Raw genomic sequence first — 26966 nt, 5'->3', positions numbered from 1 at the left:
AAGCTCCCTAAATGCACGAGGAAGAAACCTTGAGAGGAACCAAGATTCAAAAGGGGAGCCCATCCTCCTCTGGTCGACACCAGATAGCAAACAATAACAGCAGAGAATAAGTGCCCTTTAATATGTGACTCCTACCTTTCTTACTGGGTAGGAGGGCTCCATGGTTGGTGCCATGGCGACGGGTGGGCAGCGTGCAGGTGAAGAGCAGGTCACCGGGCGGAGTCTGTCCATCAAACAGTGGCGTGCAGGCGTAGCTGGCATCTCTCCGTCCGCTACACAAACTCTCGTCTGAGAAGGTCCGCTGCAGGGTCCTCCGAGGAGACTACAGCACACACCAAACAGAGCAACACGAACAACAGTGCCACGATTAGCCTGTAGCTCCTTTCTTACAGGTTTTTTTTTATTGTGTCTGATCCTGGGGTTTGTATGTATGCCAGTAACAGTGCTACTCTCTGGCTCACGTGTGATGTTCCAGTCCTGGTGGACCAAAACACTGCAAATTTCAGCACACTGCCTCATTAAACACACCTGATTCAGCTCATCAGCTAATTAGCAAAGCCTTCATGAACTGAATTCAGAGAGTTAGATGAGGGGAAAAGCTGATCTCCACAGCATTTTGGCCCAGAGGGTCCCCAGTTTGACATGCCTGCTCAAGCAAAAGGTTTGACTGAGCGCTTTCGCTCGACTTTCCTTAACTTAACACTTTTTTTACTGCCATGCTGGAGTCACCCACACCTGCATCAGCATTTATGTTAGCAACAATAGCTACTTTAATTAGCCTTGTAGATAATAACTTATTTTGTCCTATAATGAATATTAATAGAAAAGAAGTAGGAATACTAAATGTTAATCATACTAAATGACAAACATTTTGGATTATATTTGGATCATTGGCAGATTGCTTAAAAACTACAGATGGTCAGAACTGATTATGCAAAAATACAACACAGAAATAATGGAAAATTTGCAAAGCTGACACAACGCTGCTATTAAAAACCTCAAAATAACAAAAGTGATTATGCACCTGAAAGTGCGACACGTTCAGGAACACAAAGAGTTTCTCAAAGGCAGCTTTATATCAATACAATTTTCTTAAGTTTTATTGGCAAAAGCTAAAGCTACTCCATCTGCAGAACAGAAAACTCAACTCAGACAGCACTAAAGCTAGAAGTATTACTCAGCAAATGATGGAATTTATCATACTGGGTGATCAGCCTTTCTCTGTGGAACACACTGGTTTTCAGTGACAGGTAGGGCACTTAAAGTTTTATGAGTGAAGAAAAATATTCCCCATACACACATACAATAATACTGTCATGGTTTAATACTATTTGTTTGTTAGCATTAAATACCTTAATCCGACCCCTGTAAAGCTGCTTTTTGAGAATGTTGGTTGTGAAAATACAAATTAAGTACTACACAAATGTACACTTTAAGGCTGGCTTCACATACTGAAACTTTCATGCAGCATTAGTTGCTTAAAACCTATATGAAACTAAATTGCACTTCAGTTGCACAAGTGTCCCGCTACTCATTTGAAACTCAGCTGCAACTGGTAAAACGTCTCAATTTCATGAAACAAGTTCCATAAAACAGCCAATCAAAGCACCAATTATGCATCACATGATCATGTCGAATGACATTTTAAAACCATTTATTTCACTGGAAAAATAAAAAGAATAAAACAGACAATGGCGTTTTGGGCTGTTGAAAAGAAGACCACCCCCAACCCCCTCCCTCTTTTTTATCATGAAGATAAGTATTTATCATGAAGATTTGTCACTTATATGACAGATATGTAAGTTAGACCTTGTGGATTACTTTTTAAGCAAGAACACTGTGGTGGATCAAAGCTAATTAGTTTTTCTAGATAATCATGTTGGTGGATGTCTGCATATCAGTGCATCACTAATTATAATCTCTTTACGTTTTATTGGGTGATTGGTGAGTGTGAGAATGTGAGTGAGCAGGCTTGTTGTGTGTTTATGTGTGCACTCACAGAGTCCTGCTGTGGTGCGTCTGCTGGATTGTCCATGATGATGAGTTTTTTCAGGTCGTCCTCGATGGTGCTCTTGTGCGCGGGTCGGCGAGGAGAGCGCAGGTCCCTCAGAGAGGCTCTGAGACGTGGCTGCCCAAAAACGTTCTTACTGTTCATGTCCACCTGCCTGTCCACACACAGGAGACAAAAGGACAAATAGCATCTGTAAAACAACTCAACTGATCAATATACAGTCATATGCAACAGTTGTTTTGAACTGAACTGTTTTGCTGATTTTCTAAGTGAAAAGTTCAGAAGTGAAAACCCATCATCTGCATGGAACAAACTTAGACATGGCAGTTTTCTGCATTTTAATGCACAATTTATATATATTTATCAGCTCCACTTACTATATAGGTGCACTTTGTAGTTCCACAATTACAGACTTTTCTCTGCATACTTTGTTGGCCCCCTTTTACCCTGTTCTTCAGTGGTCACTAAACAGTTTCGGTATATTTTGAAAAATAACTCTGAATCGTACCAAAATAATCAAAATGAACTGAATCATGGTAAAATTTGGTGGAATTGCTTCCTAAAAGAACTGCAATATAATCGAATCAATGTGAGGGTCAGCCTTAGTTGAAAAAGGTCGAATGTGTTTTTTCACAGAGCTCTGGAGACTCGAAAACACCTAATCCTTCAAAAGCGCACAAAAAAGCGTACTCATACGCACTTGCTGCTGCTGTTGCTGTCCGTGCTGCTGGAGGTAGAGGTGATGGTGGCTGTGGCGGATTCCTCCTGGTTCCACGCGCTCTGCTTGCTTTTACCATAAAAGGATTTGGGGGCGGACGTGGAGAGCTGGGCGGAGCCGGAAGTGGGCGTGACCGTGGAGGCTCTGAATGGTCTGGGCTTATCAGTCACAGCAGGGGACTTGTAGCCCTGCGGGGTGTAGCACGCTCTACACACATACATGCAGACACACATAAATATGCATATATTTGCCAGCTGGTCGCACGAATCAAAGCATAATCCTCAAATCTTAAATAATCTCAGCAGGCTAAAGCACATCCTGCACTACTGCTACACATCATCACACAAATCAGAGCTAAAACTAAATAAACAGTGACTCCGCTGGACTAAAACAGCTTTGTAAATGTAATCATTATGCAATATGTCCTCTGTGCGATGCTTATTTATTTATTTATTTATTTTTTTACAGCTGTACTCGTTCATTTCATCATGTCCTAATCCACAGCTCAGTTTATCTGTCTATCCACTCATTCATTCACTCATCCATGCTCACCGGCTCTCTCTTCTCGAAGCCATGCTCCTGTGCTCTCGCTGACGGCGTGTGTGGTCAGTATAAAGAGCGTGTGTCCAGTGCAGGCTGATGCCTAACTGCAGACTGATGACCTGAGCTTAAGTCTTGTCTGAAACACTACCAATCCTTTAATCCTCAACAGTGGGGCCTGAAACCACCCCTCATCTGTGTGTGTATGAGGGGGGATTCTACTACGTCTGTGCACTGAACTCTGATACATGTAAAGTAGTTTCTAATTATGAACGCATTTCTTTTTTATGAAGTTTAAAGTCCTTTTTTATCAAGTTAATCCACTTTATTAGCACAACTGCAGACTGTACCCCATCACTGGTCAGTTTCTGACCACAGGACAGCTGTCGATTGCTGTTATTTAGAATTATCAGTTAAAGCTGCTATAACTATCTGACTTAGCAACTGTTTTCTAGCTGATGTTAAAGCCTCAGTCTCTGCACTGGGTATAAAGGGACATGCTAAACAATCATCAGAAATCCAATTAAGTCTTGTCTTTTACAATCTGCTTTGATTATTTTAAATATTGACAAATTTTGTGTTAATATACAGGGGTGGCACCACAACTCCAAAAGTGGTGGGGCAAAATATGTAGGTCCTTTTTGTATATTACAAAAAGAACAAACAAAAACAAAAAACTGAAAAAGTGTGTGACTGACTTACAAAAATGAGCCCTCAATAAATGGGGAGAATGGAGTGGAAAGGGTAAAAACTAAACTTTAACTTGTTTCTAACCACATGTGATGGATATTTCTATAATTATGTACGTTGAAGTTGAAGGATGTATTCCACTAAAAAGTCTATGGAAAATTAAGTTTCTTTCTGTTTTTCTACAACAAAAAGGTTTGGTGCAGTAGGAGGCTAGCACTACTGCGACTGAGTGCTGACTGGTTAGCATTACTGCGACTGAGTGCTGACTGGTTAGCATTACTGCTACTGAGTGCTGACTGGTTAGCATTACTGATACTGAGTGCTGACTGGTTGGCATTACTGCGACTGAGTGCTGACTGGTTAGCATTACTGCTACTGAGTGCTGACTGGTTAGCATTACTGATACTGAGTGCTGACTGGTTGGCATTACTGCGACTGAGTGCTGACTGGTTAGCATTACTGATACTGAGTGCTGACTGGTTGGCATTACTGCGACTGAGTGCTGACTCGTTAGCATTACTGATACTGAGTGCTGACTGGTTGGCATTACTGCTACTGAGTACTGACTGATTGGCATTACTGCTACTGAGTGCTGACTGATTGGCATTACTGCTACTGAGTACTGACTGGTTAGCATTACTGATACTGAGTGCTGACTGGTTGGCATTACTGCTACTGAGTACTGACTGATTGGCATTACTGCTACTGAGTGCTGACTGGTTAGCATTACTGCTACTGAGTGCTGACTGATTGGCATTACTGCTACTGAGTACTGACTGGTTAGCATTACTGATACTGAGTGCTGACTGGTTGGCATTACTGCTACTGAGTACTGACTGATTGGCATTACTGCTACTGAGTGCTGACTGGTTAGCATTACTGCTACTGAGTGCTGACTGGTTGGCATTACTGCTACTGAGTGCTGACTGGTTAGCATTACTGATACTGAGTGCTGACTGGTTGGCATTACTGCGACTGAGTACTGACTGGTTAGCATTACTGATACTGAGTGCTGACTGGTTGGCATTACTGCTACTGAGTACTGACTGATTGGCATTACTGCTACTGAGTGCTGACTGGTTAGCATTACTGCTACTGAGTGCTGACTGGTTGGCATTACTGCTACTGAGTGCTGACTGGTTAGTATTACTGATACTGAGTGCTGACTGGTTGGCATTACTGCGACTGAGTCCTGATTGGTTGGCATTACTGATAGTGAGTCCTGATTGGTTGGCATTACTGCTACTGAGTACTGATTTGTTGGTATTGCTGCGACTGAGTGCTGACTGGTTGGCATTACTGCTACTGAGTGCTGACTGGTTGGCATTACTGATACTGAGTGCTGACTGGTTGACATTACTGCTACTGAGTGCTGACTGGTTGACATTACTGCTACTGAGTGCTGATTGGTTGGCATTACTGTTTCAGAGTACTGACTGGCTGGCATTACTGCTACTGAGTGCTGACTGGATGGCAATACCGCGACTGAGTGCTGACTGGATGGCAATACCGAGACTGAGTGCTGACTGGCTGGCATTACTGCTACTGAGTGCTGACTGGATGGCAATACTGCGACTGAGTGCTGACTGGGTAGCATTATATGACAGCAGTGTAGGAAAATTCAATGCTGTTCTGTGTTCAGAAAATTTGTACATTTTAAATTAAGAATTTACAAACTATAATTTATATATATTTTGCACAAAAGCTCTATAGGAGCCCATTTATTTAGGCTTATCTCAGAAGCGCCCCCTAGTGTCTTACAAACCCAGGAGACATTACTGAGTGGCAGTTCTGCTCACTGCACATTCTCTGGTAAGACCCCCATAAAACGCAGAACTCTCTCTGTTTGTTTTCCTTTCGTTCTTTCTTCTCTCACCTGGGTTTGAAGTTGTCTGCGCTGGCTGACCCGGGTGGGGGAAAGGTGCGTGTGCGGTAGCTCTTGCTCTGATTGGCTGATGCAGGGATGACAGGTGATGACTCTCTCCGGCGCCCCTCCCCCGCAGACCGGGCTGGGGTGTTGAGCTCCTGCAGGCCGCTGTAGGTGGCCGAGCTGTGGAGGCTCTTATGGGGCGTCCCGGCGAGGCTGCGGCTCAGTTTACCCGCTTTAGTGTTGGGGCTGGGCGTGTAGAGTGTGGAGCCATCGATTCCACTGTCGCTAGAGCCCCCTTTACCCATGGGGTCCGGGTCAGGGTCACAGGGGTCACTCAGCACTCCGGAGACTCCGGCACCAACCCCGTCAAACCAGCGCTCATCACTGTGGCTACTGGAGGCGTTACTAGACAGAGTGTTACTGCTGGAGTGACTGGAGTACTGCGCCTCACCCTGAGAGAGAGAGAGAGAGAGAGAGAGAGAGAGACATTTATAAAAAAAAAAACGGTCAACTGAAAACATTTAGTCTTTTGTCTCTTTTCTAGAAAAGAGCATGAATTATTTGTCTGAACCCAAATAAAAAAAATAATGAATTCAAGGTAATTAATTAATTCCTTAAAATTCTGTTAAACTGTTATTAAATTAACAATCAGTCATCAACAATTAGGCTAAACTTTAAGTGAATAAACGTCTCCATCTTTTCACTAAAGACAGTTTATTTCTGCTTTTTCAGACTTCTGAGGATTAAATATCCTTCCTTCCATTATTTCTTTTTCTTCATTTATCCTTGCCTTCCTTTCATTTTTTCTTCTTTCCTTCCCTCTTGCTTTTCTCTTTTTCTTCCATCCTTCCTTCTTTTTCTTCTTTCTTTCTCCTTTTCTAACCCTTCCAACCATACGTTTGATCTTTTCCTTCTCTTCATTTTTTCCCTTTGTCTTCTGTATTCCAGCTTTCTTTTTACTTCTTTCTTCCTTCCTATTTTATTACAACTGAATTTTGTGACTCATTGCTCAGAAATTAGTTTATTATTTGATTTAGTTACTGAAATAAACAATAATTATTCTAAACTACTCTGATTATTCTACATTATCATAAACTAAATAGTAACTTATTAAGTTTATGAATTATTAGATTATAATAACATGTTCATGCAAGCACTGTTATTTGCTTTACAAATCTAATAAAATTAATTATTAGTTATATTTTAAAAGTTTATATTTAAAAAAAAATGGATTTTTTGATAATGTGGTCATTGTTGCTGGTTAACTTGGTACTTTAACACTGTCGCTAAGGTAATTTAACAGACGCTACTATATATATTTTTTTCAGTCTCCTGACGGTGGATTCGACTGAGTCCGGTTCAGATTCTAAACTTGGTCAGACCCTTTTTGAGCTCGGTTTGACATTTCAAGTCTGGATTGAAGCTCTAGTCCTGAATGACATACAGAAACAGCAGATGACCAGCAGAGCCCTTCCTGTACACTCACACTTACAGGAGAATCAGAATCAGTGTATTTAGGTGTTAAATGTTCTTAATGAACAGATGGTGTTTTCAAACAGACAGTGGCCGTATGGTAAAGGGGTTGACCTCTGACCTTCGAGTGCCGGTTTGGAGAGTCCTTCCCCTGAATATCCTGACGAGTCTGACGCCTCTGAGTTGCGCCCGCTGACACACTCCGAGTCGAGGTTGGGACATGCCACATGGGCTCTGTATGACACACACACACTATAAATTAAAGCTCTATTTGTGCAGAAACCCCAAAACACAAACAGCAAGGATAGCTTAAAGGGAAATGTCACAGATTTTTCAAAATTTCTACATAATCAAATCACTGACCTATAAACAGTCATTCAGAGTGGTTTGGTGTGAAATGCTCTGTTCTAGAGAAACTTATAGAGTCAGAATTGTTCACAGTGGGGGTGATAGGAACCAGATGTCTGAAGTGTTTAATGCTAAACAGAAATGTATTATATGAAATGGTAACAAATGCATTGCCTGAAGCCTGAGACACATTGTTTAATAATAGTTTTGAGATAAGCTTTTGGACTAAAATGAATTTTAAACTAAATTTGTAGATTTTTGAACACATACTTGTACATTTAATCATGGTGGACAAGTACATGCAGACACTGCAATGTAAAATAGTCCTTAAAGAAAACTTTTACCACCATTAACTTTATTAAAAAACATAGTTTTCATGTGTAGGTTCACTGTTGATTTTGGACAGTAAATAAAATGGCTATATTTGTGTTGTAGACATTGTGACCCCTGGTTCCTATCACTACCACTGTAGAGTGGACAAGATTCTCTGGAATAGTACACGTTAAACCACTCAGAATGACTTTGTTCACATCACAATGATCGACTTATGCAGAAATTTTAAAATTGGGTGGAAATCCCATTTTTATAGGCTCATACACACATACCCATGCACACAAAACACTCGGAGTCAATACAGTCAACTTATACACATACATACATTCATACTCTGTCAAAAGTGTGGTCTCACAAGCACTGCATAACATTTCTCTACAGATAAATACAGATTTAAACAGCTTTTCAGGTTACTAGAATAATGAGGTCTTTCAGTGAAATGAAAATATCAGTACAGTTGGATTATGTGATAATTTCATAACTTTATTTAGTGTGAATAATAATAATCTAAAGCTGATGTGTTGTTCAGGGTGAACAGGCTGAAGGCTGCCATTCCATCAGTTAACCAGCAGAGGGCAGAACTTACCCAGTTCAGCAAAGCTGAGAATCACTGCTAATTCTGCTGTTTTGCTGCATTTGATGTGCATCAAATAACTACACGTGTACACAGAAGAATGAGTGTGCTTGTATGTAGGCATATTTGTATTAGACATATGGGTTTTATTATCATTACACACACACATATACATATATATATCTATCTCAGTTTGGGCAGTTTCTATATATATATATATATATAAATTTAATATGGGAAATTATTACATATAGCTACTTACATATACATAACGTGGGATAAATTATTAATACATATAGATACTTAAATAAGCTCAGAAAAAAACAAATTCGTCACATTTCTCTAATACTTGGTTACCCACTCTCTAATAGTCTCTAATACTTGGTTACCCACCTCTTTACCTTAATAATAGCATTAATCCTGTCAGGTAAAGACAGTCCCTTGAGTTCTTGTCCATTTTATCCCCTTTTTTGTATTTTGGCATTTCACCTGCTGTTCCAAATTGAGAACTGGGATTGAGATTTGGTGATTTTGCAGGACAGTCAAACTGTCCCAGAGCTCCATCATGTCTACTGAACCCTACAGGTGTCATCTTGGAATGTGGGAATGCCAATGTTATGTTCTGCCCAGAAAGTGGTTTAAAAAGACCTCAGGAGACGGGACTGACCCTGTCATTAAGGCAATTACTAAAGCAACTGCATGCTCAACCAAGAATTAGAAAAGATTTTTTTTGTCTGGGGAGCTTATAAATAGTATATATATGGATCTTATTATTATATATAGTTGTATATATAAACATATGTATGCCCCGATGAGGTATGATAATAATAATGTATATTATCTGTGTACCGGTCTTGCCGCGCTCCATGGTGCTGTCCTGACTGGTGAAACCAGATGATGAATCTCCGCTGGAGACATCCAGAGTTAGATGAGCTTCATAAGGCTGGAGAGAACGAGGAGTCGAACCAAATCTACAAACACACACACACACACACACACACACGCACACACACACACACACACACACACACACACACACGCACATTAACACAAAGTTAAAATAGCAAAAAGCCCAAGGTGGGATTCACATAGGTTTTTCCGAAGGCTGAAAAACGTGGGGTGCACTGCACCGCCCTTTTCTCCTAGAAGGTTTCTGAATGTTGCCTCTGGCTATGTGTCTTTATGTTGCTGGGCAACAACAGCATCATAACTGTCAATCAGCTGTCCAATATGGAATAAAAAAACTTTTTGAGACACATTTCAAATATGTTGCTTCATTCCAAAATGTAATGTACATTAAGCAAAAATAAATTTTTGACCATTTTCATATTTTCATTTTTCATCATTTTAAATATACTTATTTTCCATATGGGGTGATTGCTGGCAGTCACTTTGATATGTACATGCAGAAAGCTCTGGCATTTGCTTTTTTAGAAAGTGATCTATTATTAACCAGCAAGCGTGGTGTTGCTAGCAAAAAAGCACTGAAGGCCTGCCACACCTTTGATCTAATTGGTCAGTGTAGAAAAAACCCTTGTGACGTTGGCTACTAGACTACTGCAAGCTGAACTTCTTTCAACTCGCAGATGCTTTGTGCTAAAACTGCACTGGGTGCATAAAACATGAGGCATCCAGCCCAAAAAATCTGCACCAAATGTGTCTCTTGTTGAAAACAACTGGAAATAAGTGCTGGGAATGTAAATTTGAGCCTCTGTAAGCCGTAATGAATGGACATCCGCTTAGGTGCAAGAAAGAAAAAAACAACAGCAAGAAAAAAAAGAACTTTGGCTTATATAATATACGGCTACAGGTGTGCCGACATGTTATTTGTCAGAGAAATATCTTTTCATTGTTTCTGGACATCAGCTACAGTAGTAGCCGCACTGCATCTGCCCTCTCAATCACGTCCACTTAATGGCATGTCTCCACCAATGTGCTCGGGTTCAGGCAGTGGAGTAACAAATTATAACCAGTGGTGGACGAAGTACACAAATCATGTACTTGAGTTAAAGTAGAGATACCCAGGGTAAAATATTACTCCAGTGAAAGTAGAAGTTCCTCCTTTTAGACCTCCACTTGAGTAAAAGTACAAAAATATTTGCCTTCAAATGTACTTAAGTATCAAAAGTAAAAGTACTAAGAGATTAATTATGGCTCTGATGTCCAGTTACCATTTTTTTAACAAGACTCTGCTTCATTAACTCATTTTAGGTGAAAATACTCCAGTGTCACTTTTGGTAAACCAGTCTTGTAATAGACTGTCATTAATTAGTGACGCTGATGTCTATTAAAATTATCATAAGCACAAAACAACGAAGGCAAACAGTTTCCATTAGGTAGAACTGAGTGGCTCTGAAATAACTTTTAGTAAACAAGCAAAGTTTCGGTTTAAGATTTATTTGCAACTTAGTTACAAGTTTAAGTTTAATAAAAACTTGTTTTAATCACAGATTCACAAATGAGTTTTCCTTTACTATATTGCTTCTGTACGTCTCTGTTCATAAACATAAACTAGCAAATTTACTATAAAATGAAATAGTGCTTGTATAAATTCAGAAAAAAGACACGTCAATATGTGTACATATTTCTATATTGTGGTCTATTTACACAAAGTTAGGTTAGAGTCAGGAGTTTCCTCCATCATTATGTTGAACAGACTCTCCCAAAATTTTACGCTGCTGCACTGATGTTGAACCGTGTGCTGCACTGGGTCGGTATGTCCAACAGGTCAAAACAAGCTCAAAACAAAGTGTGCGCTGTGCCCTGATTGGTGTTCTTGCTTTGCGCTTCTTTCGTTTGACATGTTACATTTTATACACGCATAAACCAAAAGGAATGTCAGATTTCTCTTAATGTAGTGGAGTAAAAGTAAAAAGTCAGCAAAAATGAAAATACTTTACAGATACAGGAAAAAACTACTTAAGTACAGCAACGAATTACATTTACTTCGTTACTGTCCACCACTGATTATAACAAAGTGCACGCAAATACGAACAAAACCCTCACGCTTCACTGAACTGTTGGTCTGTTTTTTTGTTTATTTTCCTGCTATGAAACATGAAGGATGTCTGAATAGTGATTTCAGTGTTTTAATACTGGCGCCTTGAATGGTTAACTGAGTATACATGCACATTGTGATACAATCCACAAAAACGCAATGTCAACACACATTGAGAAACTTCTAATTCATTTTAAACAGAACTCAAGAGCCATTGATTTAATGACCTCTCATGACTTTTCTCTAAACTGAGTGGACAAACGTTCCTCAATAAACATGAAGTCTTTGTGTTTACATAAACTTGAGAAGAAGCGTTTATTGTTTACCTCAAAGTGAGCGTGTGCTGGATTACCACAATCCATACTCAGTAAATCCAGATGTTTGCAAATAAACAAAAGAAATGGAGAGAATGTGTCCACTTCTCACTCTGAACTAGAAGTTAGGCCTCAGTAAACAGCTCTCTTTCTAAATCCACTCCACAGCCTCTTCAGCATGACTTTCAAGCCAATTCACTGCTGTTATACACCGATCAGGCATAACATTATGACCACCTCCTTGTTTCTATGCTCATTGTCCATTTTATCAGCTCCAATTACTATATAGGTGCACTTTGTAGTTCTACAGTTACAGACTGTAGTCCATCTGTTTCTCTGATACTTGGTTAGCCCCCTTTTACCCTGTTCTTCAGTGGTCAGGACCCCCATGGACCCTCACAGAGCAGGTACTATTTGGGTGGTGGATCATGCTCAGCACTGCAGTAACACTGACGTGGTGGTGGGGTGTTAGTGTGTGTTGAGCTGGTCTGAGTGGATCAGACACAGCAGTGCTGCTGGAGTTTTTAAACACTGTGTCCACTCACTGTCCACTCTATTAGACACTCCTACATTGTCAGTCCACCTTGTAGATGTAAAGTCAGAGACGATAGCTCATCTGCTGCTGCACAGTTTGTGTTGGTCATCCTCTAGTCCTTCATCAGTGGTCACAGGACGCTGCCCACAGGACGCTGTTGGCTGGATATTTTTGGTTGGTGGACTATTCTCAGTCCAGCAGTGACACTGAGCTGTTTAAAAACTCCAGCAGCACTGCTGTGTCTGATCCACTCAGACCAGCACAACACATAAACACACCACCACATCAGTGTCACTGCAGTGCTGAGAATGATCCACCACCCAAATAGAACCTGCTCTGTGAGGGTCCATGGGGGTCCTGACCACTGAAGAACAGGGTAAAAGGGGGCTAACAAAGTATGCAGAGAAACAGATGGACTACAGTCTGTAACTGTAGAACTACAAAGTGCACCTATATAGTAAGTGGAGCTGATAAAATGGACAATGAGCATAGAAACAAGGAGGTGGTCATAATGTTATGCCTGATCGGTGTACATGCAGGAAGCAGATATGCAGGCAAGCTAACACGCTAACTTAGCATCAGCATCCATCACTTAGCAGCAAAGCTAGAACAAAGAGAGAGAGTAGAGTGTTTTTATTCCAGCAGACGGTAAGAGCGCTCATCTGAAATGTGGGTCACAGATACACTCAGCTGAATTGTTCTCCCACTAAGCTCCTTTCGTAATTTCTATAAATATTTGAAGAGTGTAAGTTTGCCATGGGGAAACCGTTTCACACATAGCTCTCCTAATTGCATGGAAGAAACAAAGATATGCTAATCAATGCCCCACTTTCATTAACGACACAAAAACAAACAATGCAAATGCACATAAACTCTCTTTCCCCAAAAAGAAACAAACAAATACAAACAATACATACAAAAAAGAAACATTAATTCACTAAAAGCTAAGAAGAAGGTTGTAAGGTTGAAAGGAAAATGTGAAAAAATTAATTTCACATAGATATAATTAATAATAAAGGGTAGGGTTGTCACTATTAATTAATTGAGTTAGCGATTATTTTGACAAATAATTAAGCAATCTGTGCTTAACTGAAAAATAATACTCCACGCACAGCATTTCAAAGACTGCAAAATACAAAATGGATAAAAAGGCAGCTCTGAAAATACTTCAAAATAAAACAATGTCTTAAGAAAGAATCTGTGTCTATATGAGGCTCTGTTTCTTATTGAACAGATTTAAACATTAGGGCAGTTTTAAATATGCATTATCAGGACATTCGCAGGAATTAGGTAAATCGATTTAGTGTATTTTAGGTCATTTTAATGCCTTTAATGCTTTCATGAACTTTGCATGTCCACACAGAACATTATATAGCAGTGTTTTATAGCCTGAGTAATCGCTATGATACATATTCTTTACTTTGCATGTTTTTGTTGCAGTTTTACAGTGAATCCTTTGGAAAAACCCTAACTGAATATTACTGCAATAGCCTGTTAGCCTGTTCAGCCTAGACCACAAAACCAGTTTCTTTACATACACTTTAACTTCACTTACATATAATTTTTAGCAGCAAACATTTAATTTTACTTTATATACACACAATTTTTACCACAAACATACAGTCATTAGTGAGATCCTGCTGGTGTGGGTTTCCTCTCTTTCAGCAATGAGTGCAACTTAAGTGCTAATAAGGGACAGTCTTAATAAGGAATATAGATAAAATCCATTACACAAACAAGCACTCACAAACAAAACAGCCGAGTAGAACGTATTTTATTTTCCGTTTCGTCTCCTGTTTGTCATTAAGAACATGTTTCTCTGGTTCAACAGGGCGAGCCACAAATAGTACACTCAAAAAAACCCCACATAAACACAGATATGCAACAGACTCGACCAATCAGAAGAGAGCAGGTCTGTCCATACACGCCTAAACCTCCTAAACGCCTACGAGCACACACACGTGGGTACACAACGGGGCTGCGAGGCTGAGGGATTAATCAGCGCTGTGTGTGTCTCAACATGCCTCACACACTCATCACGCCCACACAACAGTCCCGGTTCAGCTTCACGACCACGTTTCATTATTACACCTTAAACTACATCCATAAGCGCAACAAGCTGATTCTGATAGTGATGGAACTAATCAATTTGTACTAACTGTCTGTCCTAAAGAATCAATACTCTGATTCACTGAGTGCACTCAATAATTCGATCATAATCAGATTCCTGCAGTTATCTGATTATTCAAAAGGTCATGTAAACAGCAAACTCTGATTTCTTAGATCGAAGTAAGGTCTAGAAATCTGCTTAAGAAATCTGATAAAGAGAGCTGGATTTTAGCTCAGTAATCAGATTTCTCAGTGCACGTAAACTCTTACTCTGATTTCTTTCAGATTTCTGCTGTACAGACTGACTGTTGTACCAGAAATAAGCGAGCAGCGTTGCCGCAAGATGGCAGCAAAACACTTTCAGAGCGACGCTGAAACCAAATACATGCTTGAAGGAATAAGGGATTTAAATATTCTTAATCTTCTAGATGATGTATGTTTATATTTTTAGGTAAAGTGACAAAGTTTTATATTATGTTTTTGTCACGTCGTCTTCTGTGAGTTTATTGGCTGGTTTCAAAGTAGAAATTTGATTACTGCCTGACTCATGTAGACCTGGAGTTTCCCCATTATCTGATTACTCAAGTGCATGTAAACGTGTTGATCTGATTACTGACTAAATCTGATTTTCTGCAGTTATCGGATTATTGAGTGCATGTAAACGCACTCAGTGATTTGAGTATTCGTAAAAGTCAGTGAACAGATATCTGGTTACACTAGAGGTTCTCAACCCAGTGTGTGTGTGTGTGTGTAGTTATCTCATTACTGAAACTACACTATGTAAGTTTTGGGGATTTGGAGACCTCTCTGGTGGAAATGTGTAATTGAATGCAACGTGTGAAACATTTTGTAATGTGGGTTGTACTTTGGATCCCTGAGAGCATGAATCTGATGATTGTGAGCACATTGAAAGAGTACTCAAAGAGAACTCAGTCAAAACTTGACTGAGAGAGACCTAAACATCACGCCGGATCTTCCTTCTGAGTCTGTGTGTGACATTTACACATAGAGGCAAATGACGTGATCCGAAACCCCCCCCTGACCCGACGACTCTGACTTTTGAATGATTATTTCAGGGCGACTCACAGCAGCTCTCACACACTATATTTTAGACTGTATTTTATAATGCTACTTCCTATTTTAACATTTTACCTAATGTGGCTTTAACATTAATGTAATTTAATTATTACATCATTTTTTTTTTCTAAGAATTAATTCTTTCCATTAAATCTTATGGAAGTTTATACATGTTGGCATAGGTCACATTTCTTTACAGCCTCATGAGTGCATGTAGGTTGCTATCAGCTGCTTTCAGTGAAGAAAAGAAAAAAAGAATAAAGCAACAATATTAACAAACATGTAAATGCAGCCACAAACAATTAAGGCAATTATGCAATTAAGGTTTTGGCATGTGATGAAGATGGGGTAAGCTCACCTATCTGGTGAGGGTTTATAGCGGATGAAAGGTCCACTCAGGCCTGGAACCCCAAGTGCTGGACTGAGGGCAGAACCAGGGCTGGAGAAACTAGCTGAAGGGTTCCGGTACGGCCCCCTGTCGCCCCCTACGGGGGACACGCTGTAGTGATTCTCAGGATAACTCACAGGCCTGAGGGAAGAGAGAGAAACACAGACATACAGTAAGAGAGAGTAGGCAAGAGTAAACATAGTGTAGAGCAGGTTTAGGTTACACGCAATCACGGGTATTAGCACAGTTTACTTAACCACTAAAATGGCCAGGATCCATTACACACTACACACTTCTATAATCTAGAATAACTAGGTTATTAAGAATAACTCAGCCAGTTTGTATTTTAGTCCTGAATAATAAGCCTTAGTATGTAATAAACCTGGGATTTTAAGGGGTTAAAATGTAACAGCAAACAGATGAAGAAACGTGGGTAGCAAAATTTGGAGGCTACCTATATAAAGACTTCATAACACACACGTAAGCACTGAATAAGGTAATTAAAAACAAATAGCAGAAGAATTTGCAAGATGTTTCATGAAATAAATGACACTGTATTGCTGTAATGGCCATTAAACTAAAGTGTTAGACATTTAAGCATCATTCTTTCAGAAAACTGATACAGAATATAGCAATCACATCTAGGTCTCTGTCTAATAAGTTCATCTTAATAGTCTTTTAAGTGAAACAAATGTCACATTTGTTTACGGGCCCTCATCAATGCGTCATTAACATCACAAATACTTTAGTATTGCTTTTAAATATACTATTCAATGCAATGCATGCATTGTGACGTCCTTATTTAGCTATAAAGTGCTACTGAAACATTCTTCAAATGGTTCATTAGATCAGATTAGTCTAGCTCTGGACAGCACAGCGATTCTTAGGCTGTTTGCTGACCTTTTAGTGGGGATATGCTGTGGCTCTCTATATGGGATGGGCACCATGGCCTTTTGCGTGCGACTGGGGGCCGGTGGGGGTCCCACGGGGGTCCAGCGCTGTGTGGATGGGGCGGAGTGTGTAGGTGGGCTGTCCCAGCGCCAGGCTGGAGTGCGACTGGAGCGGTAACCGGCCGCCATTGGCTCCGCATCGCCCTTCTGCTCCACTGTCTTCATCTCAAACTCCTCCGTACAGCCCCTGAGCCAAAGACAGGACAGGCAAACGTCAAATCTATCATACAGCTAACTAATTCAGACAGTTCAGTGGTGTAAAGCTGTAAGAATAAGAAGAAACAATCAATAAGAATAAAAATGAGAATATAAAATACACATTCTACCAAATTAGTTCAAAGTCAAATGCAAAGAGTTGAAAACACATTTTGGACTTTTAACTGACTTGGACTTTAGACTAAAATCCCTTGACTAGTAAACACAGCTTTGAACAACTGTACACAGATAAAACCATAATATTTTTTTCTTGAAAACACAAAAATAATTACAGAAAATTTGTGTGTCGGTAGGGACAATTCTTAATGTTCCACACTGATTCTCAGACTTCAGGACACATTAACTTCAAAACAATGGGATCTGACTGCTCACCATGTGGCCATGAGGGACAGGGATGCAGCCTGACTTCCTGCTCTAAAATGCAGGAGTGTGGCTAAAATAGGGCTCTGCCTAAGGACTAAAACTCTTTGGGACAGCATATGTTAGAATTTTTATTCAAAGAACAAACTTATAATAAATCTAAATATTTCAAATTTACTTCACTTCACTGGGGGCAGTCGTGGGCTGGAGGTTGGGGAACCAGCCTTGTGACTGGAAGGTCTGCGGTTCGATCCCCTGAGTTGACAGTACATGACTGAAGTGCCCTTGAGCAAGACACTTAACCCCCAACTGCTCCCCGGGCACTGCAGATAGGGCTGCGCACCACTCTGGGCAAGTGTGCTCACTGCCCCTAGTGTGTGCGCATTCACTAGTGTGTATGTGGTGTTTCACTGCACGGACGGGTTAAATGCAGAAGTGAAATTTCCCTGTTGTGGGACTAATAAGGGTCAAAATTAAAAAAACATTGAGAAAAATACAAAAATAGTTTTAAGTAATATTTTCACAAGTATAAATTTAGGGGTTAGAGTATGGGACAATAGAAAGCAGCCCAAAATTATGACTTTGTATATAGTCAGCTTATTACAATCTCAATTAATGCCTTGGGCTTAAATAGATTATAACATTATCCTTGTAAATATCGTAGGTCTGTTTGTGTTTGGTTGTGTGTAATAGTGAAATAGTATAATAGTGAAGTCTAATAGCAGACGTACTTTAATGCAACGTCATTTAAGAGCACAGGAGTGTGAGCAGGTTTGCAGCATTATCTGCATTCTGGAAAACGATGTTATAATTCAAATGATCCAGTAAAACAAAACAAAACATTTATTTCCAGAATAGACATGAAGTTCCTAATATGGGCATGCCCCAACTTTCACCTCGGTAGCATCATGTGATGAGGGGGGAGGGGGGGGGGCTAGCTAGCAGGTGGGAAATAGCCATGACTAAATTAGGGGGGATAAAACAAGTAAAAACAAAAAAATCAACTAAATAATATTAATAAAAATAAAATAAAACCTTAAAATATAAAATAGCATTTTCTCACCCCTACTAAAACTCTTCAGTCACCCTCACACACAAAAATACACACAGAAGAGAATGCAACTGCGCGCAAAACACAGAATATCTAATTATGTTATATGGCTAATCGATACATATTAACCTGCTCTCTAACACCAACAAACTGCTTGTTGAAATTTGCATTAAAGAGTTTTTGGAGCAACAGAAAGGACAAATCCTGCTTGTTTCGCATCTGTTATCCATAAATGAATGAGGAAAAGCTGGATGAAACGTGGCCTACCCCTAAACTCAAAGCCAAACCCGACAGCTTTCACAGCTCTAACAGACGGAGGACAGAAAACTGAATCCCCGGTGCAGCGTCTGAGCACCAGAGTGACACTGCTGTAATTTGGGAATGAGCTGTGTAAATGAAGAGTGTGGATTAGTCCCAAATCCCTGAAGAGCACTACACTAAAGTCCCTTTTATCATCATCCGCTTTCCGAGGCCAGGCCAGCCAGACTTCCTGTGGATCTCATTCTGATGAGTGGGAGAAATACAAGTCCTTTTCTCTCTCTCTGCATAATCAGCACTAGGAGTCCTGGAGCCTCTCAGAGTCTCACTGCCCTCTGCAGCTTAACTTCCTCCAGAAACCCAATACGTGGACCCATACAGGACAGCACAGGACTTACAGCGATATTTCAGCTTCTGCCTCGCGCCAAATGTAGTCGATCAGCCAAGGCATGCTTGATGTCTGATGTTTCCTTCTTTAGTTTTGCATTGCAGCTACTAATGTAGCTAGAAAGATCACAGCCTGATGATCAGCATTGTACAAACTGCCTGCCTGAATCATCACACAGCTGCCTCAGTTGTTGAGAATTTAATAAACTTGCTTATGATGTGTCTCACACTGTGTGACACACTGTTACCTATAAAAACGGACAAACGTACATCTCATAGTTTAATAAAAGTCTTGAAGCCTAATTTTTTAAATCCGTTTTTGTCCATTTTTTTAATGCAACCACATAAGCAAGCCTGAGATTACATAATAACTTGACATAGTTTGAGGGATAGTTAGTATGTGATGATTTGGGTTATCAGCTCCTATTTCATTAGCTTTGTAGCTCCAGTGCAAAACTAAAGAAGCAAAGTTTAGGCGTCGTGGCTGATCAACTACACTTTATTTGAATGGTCCACTGTGGATGCTTTGTATATCACTGTTGTCAGAAGAAAACTTTGTGTCTCCAAAATGGTAACTTTACAGGAAAAGGAAAAAACCTACTTTACTTTTAATGTAAGTCAATGGAACCAGACATTTTTACAAGTCACTTTAGGCCACTTCTGTTGGTCCATTCATCACTAAATTTACCTACAATGTAAAGGCCAACAGGCATTTTCAAATTATGTCAAAAACTAAAAAACTACAAAAATGGAGATACGAGATTTTCTTCTGACAGCAGAGATATGCTCAGTCCATCTTTAACTAACATTCAAATAAATATCTATTAAATGCAACTGAACTTTAAGCCTAAGATTATGCTTTACCTTAATGTTGTTGATAATATCTGAATATTAACAGAACGTTTGTTAATAATTTAAGTATCTGTAGACCATCTACAGGGGACCATCCAAATAAAGTGTGACCAACTACACTTACAAAATCTGTGTATCCCACATTTTTCTTACATTTTTTTCACCACTGAGGTCCACATAAGACATCTGTGCAGTTTCAAATACCAAAGTCATCATAACTCTTATCCACATGATCGTTTTCTCACCTTTCTCTATGCCTTAGAATTAGACAGGCTGCTTTTGTTACTGTGCCTTTTAGACTGATAAATGTAAATGACCTCAGTTCTGATTGGCTGCCCTGTACTGTGCCATATTTAAGAAACACTCCTCATAACTTTGGTGTGAGTGGGTGGAGCTAAACTGCTGTGGGCTTAAAAGGCAGATAAATGTGTTGGTTTTAGTGACCTCACAGAGACAGTGACAGAACTTTAAACTGCTTTACATAGCAAAGGAAGTTCGGTTTTCAGTGATATGGGCCCTTTAAAGTCATGATCCGGCTACACTATAACCCTATAACCGATGGCAGGTGGCTCAGGTTACAAGAGTCTAAAGATAATATTAGTCATCCAGGCTGACTGACCAAAAGTTTCTTCCATTAAAGTTGCATGTGTCGTCTTTAGAGCCATCATTATTGATTGTTAATAAACAACATTAAATGGCAAAAGAATCTAGTAATCAGAATTTCAAAAAAAAGATAAAAATACACAATAATAAATGAATAAAAATAGACTTAACTGAACAATGACAAACATATAAGGCACTCCAAAATACTGTACAGGACAAATGATACTAGACCAGATTTAAAAAGGCTTAAAATACCAAAAATATTGATACAGATATAACATAACACCATCACCAAAATGTGTATAAATAAACAGAAGAACTGGTCATTTTCAAGGGTCATTTATATGTCTGGCAGAGCAATTGGGGTGTGTATATATATTACTAGTGAAAGCCCCACTCTGCTCTGGGACTGAGGGACGTTTCACTGTCTCAGTGGGACACTCTGTGGGTCATACAGTTAACCAGAGCCTGACCACACGTCAATACTCCAACCGTTCCGCCAGACGCCATCGACCGAGTCTTCACCCACCGATTAGAGACATAGAGGGGCATCTATATTTCATCAGCACTCAGCTCTACTACACCCTGCTGCTAATTACCCTCTGTCCCACGAGGAGAAGGAGAGGGAGAAGACAGGAGAAGAAAAGAGAACTAAGAAGGGAGAGAGAGCAGAGAGGAGAGGAGAGGGGAAGAGAAACAGAAGAGAGGGAAGGAGAAAAAGAAGTGAGGAGAAAAAAAAGGAAGAGAAAGAGAGGAGAGGAGAAAGGATAACAGGAAAAGAGAAGACAAAAAGGAAAGAGGAGAAGAAATTCATTATCATTGCACGGAGTAGTTTAGCAGTTCAGCATCCACCAGAGTGCAAAAACAGCACAGTGTAAATAAACACAGTGCAGACAGTACAGGCACCGTTTAGGAGGATGAACAGTAGGACAGGGGTAATAATATACATTATGTAGTGATACATGCACTACCATTTAATCAGTGTTCGAATCTGACTGTAGGTAAATGTATAAAATGATTTGAATATGCAGCTGTACAGGTTTCAGATCATTCGGAGGACACTTAGAAGCCATAAATAAATGTGAAGAAATATCAGAAGTGTCCAAAATGAACAGTAGAGCTGTAGATGATGAAAAATTGAATGAGAAATCGGTATAATCAAGAAAGAAGTTATAATAAAATCAGTATTCAAAACTTATTATTAACAATAATAGTTATATAATATTAATATGGAATATTAAACATTAATATTTCAAACGTGGAGATCAAACCTTAAGGCAAATAACTTGAAAAAAAGAATGTAAATAGATAGTTAATATATTATTTTTCATTTTTTTGAAAAAAATCAGTAGAACTTCTAAAACACTTTTGGTGAATGGATTCCACACTGTATAAAATCTCATTGTATATAAAATAGCAGACATGATTGATATAGTAAGTGATTCCAAAGTAGTTTATATATAGTACAAAATACTGAATATATTACTGAAGTGCAATGAATATGTACAGTATTAATCAAATTGAATGGATTACAGTATGAAGAGAAGAGAGGAGCACAGAGAAAAGACAAGAGAAGAGAAAAGAATAAAAGAAAAGAAAGTAGTAGAAGAGAAGAGAAGAGAAGAGAAGAGAAACTCAGACACAAGAGGAGAGGTCAAGATACGAGAAGAGAAGATATGAGAAGAGAAAGAGAAGAGAAAGGGAAGAGAGAGATGAGAAAGAGATACTCAGACACAAGGAGAGGTCAAGATACGAGAAGAGAAGAGAAGAGAAGAGAAGAGAAAGAGAAAGAGAAGATAAATAAAGGAGAAAGAGAAACTCAGACACAAGGAGAGGTCAAGATACGAGAAGAGAAGAGAAGAGAAGAGAAAAGAAGAGAAGAGAAAAGAAGAGAAGAGAAGAGAAGAGAAGAGAAGAGAAACTCAGACACAAGAGGAGAGAATAAAAAATGAATAAGACATTTTCAGATACCTTCTGGTAGCGTTTAGTCTTCCAGTCTGCACTGCTGAGTTATTATTGCATAAAGTAACACAATCACTAACATTCCAAAGTGCTGAATGGCAGCGAACATACAGTCCGTTATATCTGCACTGTTATTTCTTTCTGCTGATCCCTCTGATACAGCATCTGCAAACAGAGCGCAGACGGAACAGAGAAGTACAGCATTTCTGCTGTTTAAGTACAGCACACTGTCGGTACACGCTGTGATATCGTTACTCATCCACAAAGTTTCATAACAGAGTCCAAACCTTGTTATGAAATTCGAAAGCATCACTGCAGTCGGACAGAGAGAAGAAAAAAGAGAGAAAAATCCTTCAGCGCTCAGAACAACACAGTGAAACGCACTAAAGCCACAGATGGAGCCAAGCCAGCACACAGAGCAGATATACGCCCCTGCATTTAACTCTACATTTAAACAGTGCTGCTAGAAGGACACAGTCGTCCTCCGTCCATCCACGAGTGCCCATCCATCCATCCATCCATCCGGAGCTCTTCTTCTCCTTTAACCACTCCGAATCTCTCTCACTCTGTCATACTAACCTCCCTGTATAGTGCAGGCTGTATTAGATCTCCACAGCTGGGCCTTCAGAGCCATCGTCCAAACAGCTGGACTCTCTCACTCTCGCTCGCTCGCTCGCTTTCCAGCTTCTGTTGCTTCTCACTGACACACACTCTCTCTCTCTCTCTCTCTCACTTGCTTGTTCTCTCTCTAACTCCACTAGGATAATACCCTGAGAGAGATGGAGGCTTGGAGGGAGGGATGTTAAAGGAGAGGGGCGGGGCTTATTCAACACTCGCCCACTTTCCTTTCGCACATGCAGGAGGTGTTCAGACACGCTTCAATATCCGCACAGGCACCAGCGCTTCCGTACACAGACACCAAAACAACACTTTGGAGCTGCGCTGTTAATTCATCGCCTTGTTTATTTATTCATTCATTCATTCCTTCATTTATTTATCATCTCTCTTCCCCCAGATTCTGAGCTTTAATCACATGCAATCTGCTTCCCTGGCACTCTTCACCAAACAGAGAGAGAGAGAGAGAGAGAGAGAGAGAGAGAGAGGGAGAGAGGGAGAGAGGGAGAGAGAGGGAGAGAGAGGGAGAGAGAGAGGGAGGAAATAAGTGTACATGAGAACAACGCAAAATCAACACTGCAGAGACAAACAGGAGCGAGGGAAAGATTACTGCAGCGGAAAGTGAAGAAAAGACAAAGAGCAAAAGAAAGAGAGAAAAATTGAGTAAGAGAGCATGAGAGAGAGTAAGTGAGAGAAAAAGAGAGCGAGAGAGAAAAACAGTAAGAGTGAGAGCATGAGAAAAACTGCAGGAGAGAGAGAAGGAGAGAGAAAAAGAGTGAGTGAGTGAGAGATTGAGAGAGAAAAACAGTAAGAGAGCAAGAGAGAAAGAGGAAAGAGCAAACGAGAGGAAAAAAAGAGAAAAACAGCTAGATTGAACGAGAAAAAAAGGCAAGAGAGAGAAAGTATGGAGAGAGCGAGGGAGAGGGAGGTAGAGAAAGGAGGGTGAAAGAACGTGTGAAGAGAGAGAAGGAGAGAGAGAGAAAAAGAGTGAGATTGAGACAAAAACAGAGAGAGAGAGAGAGAAAGCGAATGAGAGAAAACGAAAGTACAGAGATAGTGAGGGAGAGGGAGGTAGAGAAAGGAGGGTGAAGGAAAGAAAAAGTGTGAAGAGGGAGAGGAAGAGAGAGGGGGTGAAGGAAAGAGGGAGAGGGAGAGAGAGAGAGAGAGAGAGAGAGAGAGAGAGAGAGAGAGGGAGAGACACTAGTGAAACAGCTCTTGTCTGAAAGTGATGATCTACAGGAGACGGAGGGATGGAGGGAGGAAACAGTGATGAAGGAATCTTCTCATTAAGGCGCTGTTCAGCTCGGAGTGGGCGGGGCTTTCTCATCATACGCGTTATTGTGAGTGCATGTGTGTTTAAGAGGAGACAGGAAGCAGCTCAGCTCAGTGTAATTAAACTGCCACACTAAACCCTGAACGGCTCCTAGAGAGAGAATCAGACCCACTGCGGAGTAATTAGGGGGTTTAGAGCCCCTTTAGCACAGCAGAGACATGATTACACGCCTTAAATAACCTCACACACACACACACACACGCAGGCTTACACACAGACACACACACACAAGCGCACACTCTGTATCTGAACATTAACACAGTTGATGTGCGAGTAAATGAGTGAGAGATTTCACAGATCAGAGTTACTGAATAATTCACAGTAGATATTAAATAATTCATATCAGTTCCTAAATAATTCACAACGGTTCCTGAATAATTCATAGTAGATACTGAATAATTCACATCAGTTACTGAATAATTCAAAGTAGATATTAAATTATTAATATCAGTTACTGAGCAATTCACAACAGTCACTGAATTATTTATAGTAGATACTGAATAATTCATAGTAGATACTGAATAATTCACATCAGTTACTGAAAAATTCAAAGTAGATATTAAATTATTAATATCAGTTACTGAGCAATTCACAACAGTTACTGAATTATTTATAGTAGATACTGAATAATTCATAGTAGATACTGAATAATTTATAGCAGATACTGAATAATTCACAGTGAACACTGAATAATTCATAATAGATACTGTATAATTTATAGTAAATACTAAATAATTCACAAGAATTACTGAATAATTCATAGTAGATATTAAATTATTAATATCAGTTACTGAGTAATTTATAGCAGATAATGAACAATTCACATTAGTTACTGAAAAATTCATAGCAGATACTGAATAATTTGCAGATATTGAATAATTAACAGTACATACTGAATAATTCACAGTATTTATTGGAAAATATATATAAAATGTGTAAATAATTCATAGCCGATACTGAACAAATCATAGTAGGATTATTCTTAGCAGTTATTGAACAATTAATTTATAGCATTTTCTACTAATTCATAGCTCAGAACACTTCACAGCAACTACTGAATAACTCTACTGAATACTGGATATCAAATAATTCATAGTAGATACTGAATAACATAGCAGATACTGTATAATCAATAGTACTACTGAATACTTCACACTCCTAGAAAGACGGTGCGTCAAGGGTTCTTTAGTAAAGAAAATATTCTATATAGAATCATGAACACTCAAAGAAACCTTTGCATGATTAAAGGGTTCATCATGAACTGGTTCTTCAGACTGATGGAGAATGTGCTGTAGATGTAGAACCTTTTGGAAAAGCACCAAAAAGGGTTCTTCTATTGTTACGGTGTCAATCTTGTAACAATAGAAGAGCCCTTTTGGGTGCTATATAGAACCCTTTTCAAAAAGGTTCATGCACATTTTCCATCAATCCGAAGAACCATTTCATGATGCAAAGAACCCTTTAATCATGCCAAGGTTTCTTTGAGTGTTCATGATTCTATATAGGACCATTTTCTTTACTAAAGAACTGTTGATGCACCATCTTTTTTAAGAGTGTAGATGATGAATACTCAATATTAGATACTGAATAATTCACTGCCATTAGTGAAAAAGTGACTTCAGTTATTGAATAATTCATATTAGTGAATGAGTAATCTTAAAAAAAAATCTTAATAACTGAATAAAAAGCCTGCAGGTTAAGAGGTTTTAAGAGAAAAGTTAAGAGCACTGAAGACGCTGGCCAGTAGCAAAGAGAGCGGCAGAGAGTTGGTGCAATCCTAACGCAGCATTTCACACGATAACAAGAATCTCTGCACCTCTTTAAACAGTTTCATCCCTCTCTCCTCTCCTCTTTTCACACTCTCTCTCTCTCGTTTCTCTCGCTCACTCCCACTCTCCGATCCCCCGAGAGCTGAAGCGTCTGCCTACTGTCTCAAAATCTGGTGTGTTTGTGTTAGCTAAACAGAAAGGGCAGAGTCTGAGACGGATGAAGAAGATCATTGAATTCTCCGTCGCGTGTGATTGTACTGACCGCACTGCTGAGGTAATAATCAAACCTAAAGCTGAAGGTACACCAGAACAGAGTTTCCCTCTTCGCCCCAGTGCAGCCGATCACCCAGGACACGTTCGGCATGATTCTTTATTTTCTTTACTGGAGCTACGAGACAAACGGAGCTAACAAGTAATTGAAGTTTATACCCCACTGATTAGCATCGGTCAAACTGCAGGCCTAAATCATCATACGTTAGCCTTAACAGAGTCGAGCTGTTAAGTAAACTCAACAGACTTGCTAATGTGCTTCTTAACTTTATGCATAATTAAATGGTTAAGATGTAAACAAAGTCTTTCAGTTTGATGCGAAACGCTTCTAGAGAAACTCTGATATGTTCACAGCGGTGCTG

At 39.6% G+C, this 26966-nt stretch overlaps 1 protein-coding gene across 2 annotated transcripts in view; it reads right to left on the bottom strand.

Annotated features, from left to right (window-relative positions):
- Window positions 1-26966, bottom strand: part of sipa1l3 (signal-induced proliferation-associated 1 like 3) — a 160783-nt gene that overhangs the window by 6574 nt on the left and 127243 nt on the right. For both annotated transcript variants that reach the window (XM_036584863.1, XM_036584864.1), the window contains exons 11-18: window positions 16879-17115; window positions 15949-16119; window positions 9407-9528; window positions 7424-7536; window positions 5836-6281; window positions 2712-2936; window positions 2000-2165; window positions 136-322 (exon numbers count right to left, since the gene is read on the bottom strand). In XM_036584863.1, coding sequence (XP_036440756.1) covers window positions 136-322; window positions 2000-2165; window positions 2712-2936; window positions 5836-6281; window positions 7424-7536; window positions 9407-9528; window positions 15949-16119; window positions 16879-17115 — 1667 coding nt within the window. The remainder of the gene's footprint in view (window positions 1-135; window positions 323-1999; window positions 2166-2711; window positions 2937-5835; window positions 6282-7423; window positions 7537-9406; window positions 9529-15948; window positions 16120-16878; window positions 17116-26966) is intronic.

Source organism: Colossoma macropomum, unplaced genomic scaffold (assembly GCF_904425465.1).
Source record: "Colossoma macropomum unplaced genomic scaffold, Colossoma_macropomum, whole genome shotgun sequence".
NCBI classification, from domain to species: domain Eukaryota; kingdom Metazoa; phylum Chordata; class Actinopteri; order Characiformes; family Serrasalmidae; genus Colossoma; species Colossoma macropomum.
The sequence above is the reverse complement of the archived record's forward strand: the minus strand, read 5'-3'. Positions and strand labels throughout refer to the sequence as shown.